The 14,268-nt window shown below is 48.7% G+C and overlaps 1 protein-coding gene across 7 annotated transcripts in view; it reads right to left on the bottom strand.

Moving 5' to 3' along the window:
• AspRS-m (aspartyl-tRNA synthetase, mitochondrial) overlaps window positions 1-14,268 on the bottom strand; it is a 382,875-nt gene that overhangs the window by 126,086 nt on the left and 242,521 nt on the right. For all 7 annotated transcript variants that reach the window (XM_075880712.1, XM_075880709.1, XM_075880711.1 and 4 more), the window contains one exon: window positions 9,833-9,968. In XM_075880712.1, the coding sequence (XP_075736827.1) occupies window positions 9,833-9,968 (136 nt within the window). The remainder of the gene's footprint in view (window positions 1-9,832; window positions 9,969-14,268) is intronic.

The following is a 14,268-nucleotide window of genomic DNA, read 5'->3' as shown; positions in this document are numbered from 1 at the left end:
CAATATATGATAAACACACTACTCTGCTCATCTGTGCTTGGTCTGGAGCGAAGTGGGGACGAACAATTCACACAGCAAATCTGCGCGCACGGTACATCAAGCCGTGCGGCAGCGGCGGTGTGGGCAGCATAGGCATCACGCTTCATGTAACTAACCAGGAGATGATCAATCAAGCTGTCAGTTGAAAGCTAATAGTATCTATTATGTCGCTATTTTAGTCTCTGTGCATAGTTAACCCTGCAATAGTTTCGAAATGCTCCTTGACGTCACCACTGCGTGCTTTAAAACGATCGTGGGAGTGGGCCAGCTCAGTATCTTTTCCACATTTAGGCTAAAACGAAGATAAAGACTTTCTGGTGATACTTTGGGCAACATCTGTTCAGTTACTGTATTTGTTTATTGGAGGCGATGGGATATGTCGGGAGATGCACATCTGCTCTTCTAAACACGCACTGCCGTTTAGTGCATGATCGTGCTGCGTTTCCGGCTGGTAAAAACTGATAAAGTTTCGCTGTATTACTAGATAACCAGCAGTTACTCATGTTTATACCACCACTTTAGGGGGCAAATCATGACGATAAAAGCGATGAGACAAGCACCAGCAAGCCCCATGAATGAACCGAATTACAATGTGAATCAACTCCACTAGATATGGATACGGCCACGTCCTTGGTGTAGCACAGAATGACATGATTGGCGTAGCACTTCCACCTCTGACTTTGCAATCGTACATGGTTATATCAAACCCACATATATCGAACTTTCAGGTATACCGAACTCGCACATTATCCCCTTGAAATTCCTTAGTGAAAGTATAGAATTTCACACGTTTATATCGAACAGTATTTTCACCAGCCTTTGGATATATCGAAGGCCGCGCAAACTGGAAGGAGCACTTCGGCACTCTCCCCCCTCCCTCGATCGCAGCAGCGCGGCTCCATGTGCGAGTTGGAACGCGCGCTTTGGCACTCGTAGCGCCCAGCAATCTCCGCGCGACACCACGCCTTCGCCAAAACTCGAAGCACACGAAAAAATTTCTAACTTGTGAAACACTTCTTTTTCGCTTCTTTTTCTATCTCATGCTTTCTCCGCGTACCCGTCGGCTCGGAGAGCAGGAACAAAGGAGCCGAAGAGCTCCTTCTTTTGCCTTTTTTAAATTTTTTGTTGCTGTTTTGTGAAATTTGATCAGCCAAGCACAGCTCGCGCCTTTTGCTGTTGCCCTAGCAGGTGGTTGTCGCCTCGCGAGCGCTTTGTTGCTTACGCTGTCGCATCGCCTACGTACCACCACATGTGCAGCATTTTTCTTTTGCACGCATGATGTGCCAAGCCGCTGCGGACTCCTTGAATTGTCGACTTCTCGTGTAGGTATGGCCAGTGTCAAGAAGCGCAAGACCCTTGACTTTGCGACAAAGTTGAAGGCTATTCAGCGTGTTGAGGCAGGTGAAAAATGTTCTGACTGTCGCGGACGACTTCGGGATGCGACGGAGCACTCCGAGTACCTTGTTGAAAAACAAGGCAAATATCAAGGCAAAGGCGGCGTAGCAGCGAACGCAGGGAGCCTGTCATGTGCACGCTTCTGCCCACAAGAATGTAGAAGCACTCTATGACTGGTTTTTAAAAGTGCGTGCGAAGAACATTCTGGTGGATGGCCTGATGCTGATCACCAAGGCCAAATGGTTTGCCGCTGCACTCAGTGAAAGAACTTTGCCGACAACAGCAGGTGGCTTCACCGATTTAAGCAGCGTTACAATATCATTGGCAAAACCAATTCTGGCGAAAGCAAAGCTATCAGCTGCCAGGACATCCAGCAGTGGATGACGAAGGAGTGGCCGGAAAGCTCCGCGAAGTTTTCTCCCGCAGAGATCTTCAATGCCTGGCAAGACGTGAAGACAGACACAGTGGTCAACCGCTTCCGCAAGGCAGGCTCCGAGATGGCGGTACTTATGAAACCGGTGAAGACGACGATGACGAGCACATAGACGACGCGTTTCACGAGTTGCCGTCCCGGTCCCCGGCAGCAGTTGTACACGGATTCTCTGCGAACGACTTTGTGGAAGCGGACTGCAATGTCCAGGCCCACTGCTCATGTGACGAAGAGGATCCTCCGGACAAGGCGCTGGTTACACGTGCGTACTCTGCTGCTGAAGTGATGATGATGAGTGCTTCTTAATGGCGCAAGGGCCAATTGATGGCCAAAGAGCGCCACTTCAATAGTCTAGAGATATGAACAGTGATATGATGTGTGGCTGTAATTCTAGAGATATGAACAATGATATGATGTGTGGCTGAAAAGGGGCCTTAAAATTCCTCGCGCTAACGCGGGTTAAAACATGGAAGTAATAAAAGCATGGCAGTGGTGTGAAATATGTGCGGTGAAAGTGTATGGAAATGTCATGATATTAATATCATGGAGGTGATGTAGTCATCGCAGCCACGACCACGGTACAGAGGTCGTGCTACGAATGACATCGAAATATCGGATGAAAGCTATGCACATCTTTTAAAAACGTGAGAAATGTATGTAGTTTAAAAAGCCGATCCCTACCGATGAGCATCCCAGGGTGTAGTGGGAGCTGCTGTCGGTAGGGCAGTGAAAAATGCTTTTTCCTTAGAGCATCAAGCTCATTGCACTGGACAAGAATGTGGAGAACCATAAGTGGTTCTCCACATCTCTCACAATACGGTGGATTGCCGGTAGACAAGAGATATGAATGTGTAGAGTATGTATGTCCTGTTCTAAGCCTTGTTAGTGTTACTTCTGTGTTGCGTGATTTCGGTAGTGGCGGCCAATAACCTAGTTGCGGCTTAATAGCATGGAGTTTATTGTCTGTGTGTTTATCCCATATGCTCTGCCGATACCCCCTGAGCTTTCGTTTTAGAAAAGGTTTTAGGTCAAGTGCAGGGATTGGTATTGATGCATTGGGAGTGGTGTTGTTGGCGGAAGCAGCCAGCTTGTCCGCCAATACGATCCCTTGTATTTCACGGTGCCCTGGAACCCAGCTGACAACGACGTGCTGTTTTGATGTGTACAGTGTGCACAGAAGTGAGTAAAGTGACACCAGCATGGGGTTCTTGTGTTTTCTAGGAGTTTTCAGGTCTTTTACCTCGCTTAGAGAATCTGTGTATATTACCGCCTTTTGTAATTTTATCTGTTTGATGTGTTTTACGACCGCCAGTATTGCGTAAGCTTCTCCTGTGAAAATGCTTGCATCAGGATTAAGAACGCCGGCCTCGGAAAAGGATTGGCCTACCGCAGCATATGACACAGAAGTGTTTGACTTTGACGCGTCGGTAAAGAACTCAGGACATGTGTATTTATGTTGTAGTTCTAGGAAGTATGTATGTATGTGTGCAAGTGGTGCGTGCTTTGTGACTTCAACAAAAGAGACATCACAGTCTATAAGCTACCATTCCCACGGTGGCAGATATGTTGCAGGAGCCATCAAACTGTGTTTGAGAAGAGGCCCATCTGTTTCTTCGGCCAGGCCCCTTACACGGAGCCCGTAGGGCTGCCTAAACGAAGGACGGTTCTTGAACAAGCCAGAACAAGACAAATCATTAATTGTGAAATGGGAAGGGTGTTTCTTGTCTGCCTTCACCTTTAAAAAGTACAAAAAGGACAGGAAACATCTTTGTAGGTGGAGCGACCATTCATTCGAATCCACATACAAGCTCTCCACAGGGCTAGTTCGGAAAGCACCCGTAGAGCGGCGAATGCCTAGATGGTGGACGGGGTCGAGAGTCTTTAAGGCTGACGGTGTTGCCGACTGATAGATTATAGCACCGTAATCCAGGCGTGTGCGTATCAGGCTCCTATATAAATTCATCAGACATTTCGTGTCACTACCCCATGTAGTGCATGACAACACTTTCAAAATGTTCATTGTTTTTAAGCACCTGTCCTTTAAATACTTGATGTGTGGGATGAAGGTTAGTTTAGTGTATAATATGAGACCAAGAAACTTGTGCTCGGTCTTCATTGACAGAGGTTGGCCATGCATGTCAATGTCGGGGTCAGGATGGAGGCCCCTTTTTGGGCTGAACAAGCAAGTGCTCTTTTGCGCGTTGAGTATAAAACCATTCTCATTTGCCCGTTGAGATATCTTGTTCAACCCTAATTGAACTTGACGTTGGCAGATTGAGATGTTGCACGATTTGTAACCAATCTACACATCATCGACATATATGCAGTAAAAAATATTACGTGGGAGAGACAGGTACAAGGAATTCATTTTAACTATGAAAAGTGTGCAGCTCAATACACCTCCTTGTGGCACTCCTGTTTCTTGGACAAATACTCGAGATAGGACAGTGCCAACTCGCACACGGAATGTACGTTTGGACAGGTAGCTTTTGATAATTGTCAGCATTCTACCCCGCACACCTAAATGTGACAGGTCTCGCAATATGCCAAAGCTCCATGTAGTGTCATATGCTTTTTCTATATCGAGGAACACAGAAAGAAAAAATTGCTTATGAACAAAAGCGTCGCGAATCTGTGCCTCGATACAGACAAGATGGTCAGTGGTGGACCAAGCCTCTTTAAACCCACACTGGTATGGGTCAAGTAGGCCATTAATTTCAAGGATGTGCATCAGGCGCCTGTTAATCATTTTTTCAAAGACCTTGCAAATACAGCTGGTTAATGTTATTGGCCTGTAGCTCGAAACTGAGGCCGGGTCCTTGCCTTGTTTTAGAATTGGGATAATGGTAGCTTCCTTCCAGGCTGAGGGTAGCTCGCCGGAAGACCATATCGCATTACACAGAGAGAGGAGAGCTTTCTGGGTGTCAGTGGGCAGGTGTTTTAACATTTCATATGCCACACGGTCCGAGCCTGGGGTAGATTTATTGCAGCAGGTAAGTGAGGCTTGTAGCTCAGCCAAACAGAAAGGTTCGTTGTATGCCTCATGTGTTGTGGGCTTGCGCTCTAATCTGTTTTTCTATTGCAGTTTTGTATCGTCGGAACGCTTCACTATAGTGTGTTGAGCTGGAGACCAGTTCGAAGTGCGCCCCAAGAGTGTTTGCCTGGTCTTCCAAGCTCCCCCTTTGTGTGTTCCCTATAGAAAGTGTGTGTACTTGTTTTCCTGCTACCTTACTAACCATGTTCCAGACTCTCACCTCATCTGTGTATGAATTAATGCCTGATAAGAATTTATGCCAACTTTCTCTTCTCGACTGTCAGCGCACCCTCCTTCCTTGCGACTTGATCTTCTTAAAGTTTATAAGATTCTCAGCTGTAGGCGAGTCTCTAAGCAACTTCCATGCCTTATTTTGTTCTTTGCGCGCATTACGGCCATCATTATTCCACCATTGGACTCATCGTTTGCCTGACGGTCCACATGTTTGTGGTATACATTTAGTTGCAGCATCAATAAAAAATGCTGTCAGGTAGCTCACAGCAGCTTCTACGCTTAACCCCTCCATGTCAGTCCAAGTTAGGAGAGTCATTTTTTTATACTGTTCCCAATCGGCTTTGTCGGTGAGCCATTTGGGAACCTGTGCAGGACATATATTTGTTATTGATGTGCTGATAACGATAGGAAAATGGTCACTGCCGTATGGATTATTAATGACCTTCCATTTAAGTAGAGGCAGGAGTGATGGAGATGTTATGCTGAGGTCTATGGCTGAGTACGTATTGTTAGCTATGTCGTAATATGTTGGCTCTTTCCAATTCAGAAGGCACGCACCGGAAGAAAAAAGAAACTGTTCAATCAGGCGACCTCGCGCATCGCAGCGAGAGTCACCCCATAAGCTACTATGAGCATTAAAGTCCCCTAGAACGAGATACGATTCTGGAAGTTCTGCTATCAGCGACTGAAACTCGTGTTTAGTCAGTTGATAATGTGGCGGTATGTATATACTGCAAATTGTTACCAATTTGTTGAAGATGATAGCTCGGACAGCTACTGCTTCCAGGGATGTCTGAAGGGGTATACGTGTGCAGGCTGTTCCTTGATCAACAATTATGGCAACACCACCGGATGAGGCGACAGCATCATCTGTGTCTTTTCGAAAGATAATATAATTTCGAAGAAAGTTAGTGTGTCTTGATTTTAAGTGTGTTTCTTGCACACACAGCACTTTTGGTGTAAGTTTGTGTAGAAGTTCTTGGATATCGTCGAGGTTCCTCAGTAGGCCTCTGACGTTCCACTGTATTATATGTGTCATTCTAAAGATGTGTGGTGCTGTGTGTACAAGAAGTGTCACTTCAGGTTACAGGGCCATTTGGGGCCCCGTAATTCGACGTTTTTCTTTATGGGTGCGCTCCAAAGAGTTGTGCCTATCCTTCAGCGTCTGAGGCGCCGGAGGAGTGGGACTTGTATCCATCACCTCCTGCGAGGTGGCGGATGGTGCCTGATGAGCAGGCACATTCACAGAAGTTTCGGACGCAACTGCAGGTGCAGTGGTCCGGGGTCCGGCAGACTCTGAAGTCTGCTGAACCTGTTTGGCAGGAGGCGGAGCAGCACAGGCTACTCCAGCCTTGGGTGCAGATGCCGCGACCGTAGTCACACTTCATGTGACATTCGAAGACGCGGAAAGATGTGGCACGACGACCTGGCGCGTCACATCTGCAAAAGAAGGAAAGTGCTTGTTATGGAGAAAGAAGCGCTGGCGCGCCTCTTGAAACGACAGATTGAATTTAACTTTGAGTTGAAGAATTTGTTTTTCCTTTTTCCAGGATGGGCACGTTCGTGAGTAGGCAGGATGGTCTCCTTCACAATTCGCACAGCGGGCTGCAGCAGTATAATTGTCCGATGGGTGTTCGTTGGAGCTACAGTTTGCGCAAGTTGCACGCCCTCTGCAGCTTTGCGAACCGTGTCCAAAGCGCTCACATTTGAAACACCTACGAGGATTTGGTAGGTAGGGCCTGACTCGAAGCTTGCAGTAGCCGGTTTCGATTGAATCGGGTCAATCGCTAGTACCAAAGGTGATAATTATATGTTTCGTTGCTGTTTCTTTTTTGTCTCGTCGTATTACAATTCTTTGAACCTTCACTACATTCTGGTCTTGCCAGCCTTCCAATAATTCACTCTCCTATAATCCAAGAAGGTCGTCATCAGAGATGACACAACGGACTGTGTTCAAGGATTTGTGGGGGCCTACGGAAACTGGGACATCTCCAAATGCTACCAGTTCAGATAAATTGTCATATGGCAGCTTGTCGCAAACCTCCAAAAGGAGGTCGCCGCTTCCCAACTTGGTTACACGATATCCTGGCCCGATTGCTTCTGTGAGTGTTTTTGAGACAAGAAAGGGTAAGGTTGCTCGGACTGTTTTGTTTTCTTTCTGGCTATGTATGACATGAAACTTGGGGAAAGACTGCTTTGGTTTTGAAAGGAGGAATGGGTCTTCGGTGCGCCACCTTTTCGGGCGGCGATCAGGGAGAGGGGGAAAAAAATTAGCCATAGAGTTTATTTAAAGTACGGCGGCGATGGTGGCCACCCGCCACCGAGCCCAACAAGGGGACGCTACAAGGTTGAATAGTAAACACTTGGAGACACCAGCCATGCATCGCCGCTATAACTGAATATAACTACCCAAGGTGTGGTAACTACACAAGGTTAACCCTTGCCACCCGGAGGATGGAAGTAAACAGAAGTGAGGAGATGACAGGAAAGATTGAAAGAGATAAAAAGACGAAGATCAGGGGAGAGAGAGAGACAGGAAAAGGCGACTGCCGATTTCCGCTGGGTAGGTCAGCCCAGGGATGTCGTCTACGTGAAGCCAAGGCCAAAGGGGTGTGTTGCCTCTGCCGGGGGGCCTTAAAGGTACAATCACCCGGCGTCCGCTCAACCCCCAGGATTCCCTTTTCCCTGGACAGGGCAAAGCCACGCACGGCTAGGCGTGGGAGGGAGTAGAAACTACCCCGTTAGCTCGGGTCTGTGGTGTCGCTACACACTAAACGCCTACTTGCACAGGCGCACCTGCGGGGCTTCCGCTGAAGTGGCGGCAGCATTCGGCGTCATTCGCCATTGTATCGGTTGCATGAAGGAAACTGGGCTGTCACACCTGGACAGCCTTGGTAAGATCAAGACTAGCATCTTCAACATTAAAAAAACGAAGAAGCTGGCCAAGATTAGGGATTTTTTTCATTCAAATAAATCATTGTGTTGCGGCGTGTGAACAGAATTAGTTGTTGTTCTTGAATGCGCCTCTTGTAGATGATAATCCGCTACAGGTAAGCTTTCGAAGCCTCTATCTTTTTATATCGAATTTTTTATATATCCAACTACCGTAATTACTCGAATCTAACGCGCACCTTTTTTCCGGTTAAGCGAGTTCATAAATCGCATGCACGTTAGAAACGAGTACGAACAAAAAGTGAATACGGTCATACTATTGCCATTGGCATTTTCAAAATGGCCGCCCCCTACGTGCGTCGGCATGGCGCGTCGGCCATTTCTGCCTATGTGTTTTCCCTGTGCGGCACTTCGTACGTGTGCTGAGGAGTTCATCATCTTGTAGTGCATTAGCATCGACGGCATGGAAGGGCCGACTTCCAAAAACTCGAGTGCACCACGATGCCGCTTTTAAAAAAAAAGTCATCGCGTGTGCAGAAACGGACGGAAATTGGGCCGCATCGCGGTTGTTCGGAGTTCCTGAAACGTGCGTGCGGGACTGGCGGAAACAAAAGCAGAAGATTGTCGACAGCAAAGCTTCACGCAAAGGATTCAGTGGACCACAGCAGGGTCGGTTTTCGCAAATTAAAGAGCTGCTCGGCGAGAATGTGCTTGAGCAGCGAGCGGCACAGCGGCCCGTGATGACAGAACTGCTCCCAGTGCGGGCTATGCAATTAGCCTTAGAAAAAGGTCTAATGCGGAGCCAGTTTAAAGCGAGCAGGTGCTGGCTAACTAACTTTATGAAGAGGAAAGGCTTTTGGCTGCGAAGGAGAACGGGCATATGCGAGAAGTTTTGCGGAGGAGAACGATGAAAAGTTTCACAGTTTTCAGAGGTTCGTCCTAAACTTGCAGCACAACAACGGCTACCTGCTTGGGCAAATCGGGAATGCCGATCAGACGTCTCTTTACTTCGACATGCCTGGCACCACAACCGACGAGAAAAAGGGGGCGAAACAAGTTCGCGTGCTGACATCGGTTCACGGTAAAACTACAGTGACGGCAATGCTCTGTTACACGTCAGATGGGCACAAGCTTTGCCCGTACCTCATATTTAAATGAAAGACGCTCCCGAAAGGCGTCGTTTTTTTTTAGTGGTGTGATCGTGCGGGCCAGCAAGAAAAATGGGTGTGCGTTGCAATCGATGTCTTACGTTTTTTTTTTCGTCGTGGAAATCGGGTGCGTGTTACAATCGAGGGCACTGTAGAATCGAGTAAATACGGTAATTCCCGATCCCATTCAAGTTCGATACATCCGTGTTCGACTGTAGTTACGAATGCACCTGCAACTCACCATGTAGCCGATGCCACACAGTTCCAAAAAATTTATTTTGCATCTTCAGTTGCAGAAGACAACCAGTCAATGACAATGACTCTGGAACATGCACGGCAAAGCGTTGTCATTGGCATGTTCAGCCGAAAGCCACAAAGGCAGCATGAATTTTCCAGCCCGGAGAAGCAAACGTCTGAATTGACTAAAATAATTAAATGGAATATAGGGACTCCCATATACATTGAGAACATAGCAGCCAGAACCCCCCAACTGCCCGTGCTCAGGTCTGTAGACGATAAGCATGCTTATAGGCACAGCAACATATTATATTGCACCCTTGTAGCATATGTTCCTATTTATTGTAAAAACTCGACACATCCCTTTTCAGGGAATGGGGTTGGGGGTGAAAGTAATCCTCCTACACAGGAAACACAACTCACCATCTCTGTCGAGGCAGAAAAGGGGGAAGTCCATGACCCAGACAAAACGGAAGTCGTCGGGAGAGAGTTGCTGAGCCAGACCACTCTCACACAACAGCTCATGCACCTCCAGTCGCAGGCGTCCCAGCACTTCTCGCTATGGGTGAGAAAATGGGGGAGCATTTTAAGACTGATTGAATACTGTGTTCACAACTCATACATCGAAAAATTGTGTATATTGCCACATGATATGCTTGGGTGAGATCCAGGAGTGAAAGAAGACAAAGACGATCTATCTAAGCTGCTTCTTCGCTAGTCGACTCAACGAACTTATTATACCAAGTTCGTCTTCAGAAACGTGACAAGACTGGTGGAGTTGCTAGGCACAACGTCTCACAATCCACCTGATGCCTAAGACCCCGCCCAGCAGCCGGAACACAAGCCCTGCACCCGTGGACACTCCTGTTCACAGAGTAAGCCGCTGCTAACGAGGCCTACCACCTGAGACACCAACCACTGATGCAGCGACTATGACTTCCACACAAAATCCAGTACAAGCTCCGACACCTTCCACGCCGATCTACTGCACCATCCAGAACCCACTCATGTCTAGCCCCTTTCACGGAGAGCAGCATGAAGATGTTGACGACTGGCTGAGTGAGTTTGAACGTGTCGCAGCGATAAATTACTGGGATGATGCCGCGAAGCTCCGGAACGTGTACACTTGCCTAAAGGACGGTGCCAAGACGTGGTTTTTGAACAGGAATGATGTTGTGACATCTTGGCGCGAGTTCCAGCGTCGCCTTCTGGAGACCTACAGGAGTCCCGACCGCCGCGACAAGGCGGAGCGTGCACTACAATCACGCATCCAGATGCCAAACGAGACCGTCTCGATGTACGTCGAGGACATGACACGGCTTTTCAAGCGAGCGGATCCTGCTATGGCAGAAGAAAAAAAGTTGCGCCTCCTCATGCGTGGTGTGAAGGAACAACTTTTTGCTGGTTTGGTGCGTAGTCCCCCCAAGAGTGTTGCTGAATTCCTTATTGAAGCGGCAACAATGGAGCAAGTACTGCACCAACGGTCTGCCCTGTTTGACCGTCAAATGAATGCTGCCTCAACTCCCGAAAGTTTTGCTACCCCTGGGAGCAAGAGCCCCGAATGGATTCGCGAGATCATCCGATCTGTCCTCCGGGAAGAAATGGAAAAGATGTATGGGACAAGGCAAATCGATGTTGGTTCTATCATCAGTGTCATTCGTGACGAGGTTCAGCAGATTGATCGATCGATTGATCTGTGGTGTTTAACCTCCCAAAACCACCATATGATTATGAGAGACGCCGTAGTGGAGGGCTCCGGAAATTTTGACCACTTGGGGTTCTTTAACGTGCACCCAAATCTGAGTACACGGGCCTACAACATTTCCGCCTCCATCGGAAATGCAGCCGCCACAGCCGGGATTTGATCCCGCGACCAAGGTCCAGCAGGTAATGCACACCCATCGTTTTCCGCCGATGTCGGTTGATCCGGAAACGGCTTCTGTGTGTACTAACAGTCGCCGTCATACGTACGCGGAAGCCTTGCGATCTGCCACGCCTCTTTCTGGTCAAGGAGTCCCGACCCAGACAGTGCCACACGTCCCGATCCAGACAATGATGCCGTCAGTCGCGATTCAGTCAGCGCACGCTAGTTTGGACATCGATGGTCGCCGTGCACTGACGCGCAAGTCTGATCTCTGGCGTACTCTGGACAGACGACCCCTTTGCTATCATTGTGGTGAGGCTGCACGGATTTTCCGTCAATTCACCTTGTCCCCAAATTGGTCAGAGGCCGAGGGATATCGAAGAGTATCTCGCGCAACAGCGTGCACCCTTTACACGACGGCAATCGCGGTCACCATCTCCGAGGAGACCCGCAGCCACTGGGTCACGTTTCAATGTGACGGCACGAGAATGCTCTCCGAGCCCTCGTCGGGAAAACTGAAGGCGGCGACATTCGGGGGCAAGGTCGCAGGGACTTAAAGTGCGGAAGGCCTCCCATCGACGCTTACAAGCAGCGCGGAAGACATTTCAACAGAGAATAATCGCAGTATCGAAAAAACGCCGAAATCCACATCTGAACCCAGTGACCGCGTGTCACTTGACATACCTGTGCTGATTGACGGTTTTCAGGTCAATGCATTGATAAACACTGGTGCAGATTATTCGATTATCAGCGGGAGGCTAGCAAAAGATCTTAGAAAAGTGATTACGCCGTGGAATGGAACGCGAATTCGAACTGCTGGAGGACACGTTGTAACCCCGCTGGGTCGCAGTATGGCAAGAGTGAAAATTCGTGCGTCAACGTTCGTGCTCAGCTGCCTCGTTCTTCGCGACTGTTCACGTCAGCTGATTATCGGCATGGACTTCCTTCGGGAATACGGTGCCATCATAAATCTTCGTGAGCGCATCGTGACCTTCCCAACTCAAGGCGCAACAGATCGAGAGGTTAATAACTGCCGTAGACCTGCACTGCGTGTTGCTGACGACAGTGTGACGCTGCCGCCTCGAGCGACTGTTTCCATCAAAGTCACTTGTGAAGACCTCCGGGACGGTGATGTGGTGGCTGAAAGCAACCTATCACTTCTGCTACTCCAAGCTGTATGCCCCGCCCGAAGTGTTGTGTGTGTCCGTAACGGGCAGTCACAAATACTAGTTACGAAGTTCAACTACGAGCACCGGCATCTTTTCTGCGAAACCACCGTAGCCTATGAAGACCCTAACGCCGACGTCACGGAGTGCTTCGCGTCCGAGGAAACGCATGAGGATGAGGAATTTCTAGACCACATCGACATTAATTCGACGCTGTCAGACGAGAGAAAGGCTGCACTTCAGGACCTTTTAAGGGAGTTTTGGTCTTGCTTCGCCTCTTCTTCCAAAGTCCGTCAAACACACCTCGCCAAGCATCGAATTATTACCGACGATGACGTCCGCCCCATCCGGCAGCAGCCTTATCGCGTTTCTTCCAAAGAACGTGCGGCTATTCAGACACAAGTAAAAGATATGCTCGATGACGGGATTATTCTAACATCCAGCAGCCCTCAGTCCTTGCCAGTCGTTCTAGTGAAGAAAAAAAGACGGAACCCTGCGATTTTGTATTGACTACAGGAAGCTTAACGTCACGAAAAAAGACGTTTACCCGCTTCCACGGGTCGACGACTCTCTCGATAGATTACGACGCGCGAAGCATTTTTCGTCCATCGATATAAAGAGTGGCTATTGGCAAATTGAAGTGGATGAATGAGACCGAGAAAAAGCCGCGTTTGTGACTCCAGACGGACTTTACGAATTCCGAGTTCTTCCCTTCGGCCACTGTTCTGTCCCAGCCACATTTCAGAGGATGATGGGCACAGTTCTCGCTGGCTTGAAGTGGCAAAGCTGCCTTGTCTACCTCGATGATGTGGTCATCTTTTCCGAGAGCTTCGAAGAACATCTGAAGCGTCTGAGAAAAGTTCTGGAAGCCATTCGCACAGCTAAACTCACGCTAAAACCCCAAAAATGCCATTTCGGCTATGAAGAGCTGAAATTTCTGGGACATGTCATTAATGCGGATGGAGTGCGACCTGATCCAGACAAAACTACTGCTGTTGCCGCCTTCCCTGTTCCATCAGAGAAAAGAGCAGTATGCCGTTTCCTCGGCTTGTGCGCCTATTATCGCCGATTTATCGCCAACTTCTCGAAGATAGCTAAACCTGTTACGCGACTCACCCGAGATGACGTGCCTTTTACTTGGAGCGCAGAACAAGATGCAGCGTTCACACAGCTACAACAAAGAATGCAAACAGCCCCTGTTCTTGCCCATTTTGATGAGGACGCTGCTACAAAAATTCATACAGATGCCAGCAATGTCGGACTTGGCGCTGTCCTTGTACAACGACACGGTGCCGTTGAACATGCAATAGCTTATGCCAGCCGTACTCTTTCCTGAGCCGAGACCAACTATTAAGAATGCCTCGCAGTCGTCTGGGCGACGACCAAATTTCGGCCTTACCTCTACGGTCGCTCTGCTGGCTGGCAAATCTCAGAGATCCATCCGGTCGTCTCGCTCGGTGGAGTTAGCGTTTGCAGGAGTTCGATATTACGATTGTGTACAGGTCAGGGTGCAAACACGAAGATGCCGACGCGCTTTCTCGAGCGCCTGTGGGGCATGCTGTCAGGGGCTCCGAGGATGAAGATGCCTTTCTCGGCGCAGTCAGTGATTCCGAATGTCTGTCAAAACAGCGGGCAGATGACGAATTATGCCCAGCTATTGATTCCCTGGAAGGCCGGAACTCACACATTGCTCGCGTACTGTCCTCTTTTTGTCTAAGAAGAGGCACTGTTTACAAGAAAAACGCCCGTGGTAGCGACAAAGCCTTCCTACTCGTTGTTCCTACCAAAATGCGTGACGAGATCCTCCTTGCGTGCTACGACGAGCCCAC

Source organism: Rhipicephalus microplus, chromosome X (genome assembly GCF_043290135.1).
Source record: "Rhipicephalus microplus isolate Deutch F79 chromosome X, USDA_Rmic, whole genome shotgun sequence".
NCBI classification, from domain to species: domain Eukaryota; kingdom Metazoa; phylum Arthropoda; class Arachnida; order Ixodida; family Ixodidae; genus Rhipicephalus; species Rhipicephalus microplus.
This window is presented reverse-complemented; position numbering and strand designations above follow the sequence as displayed.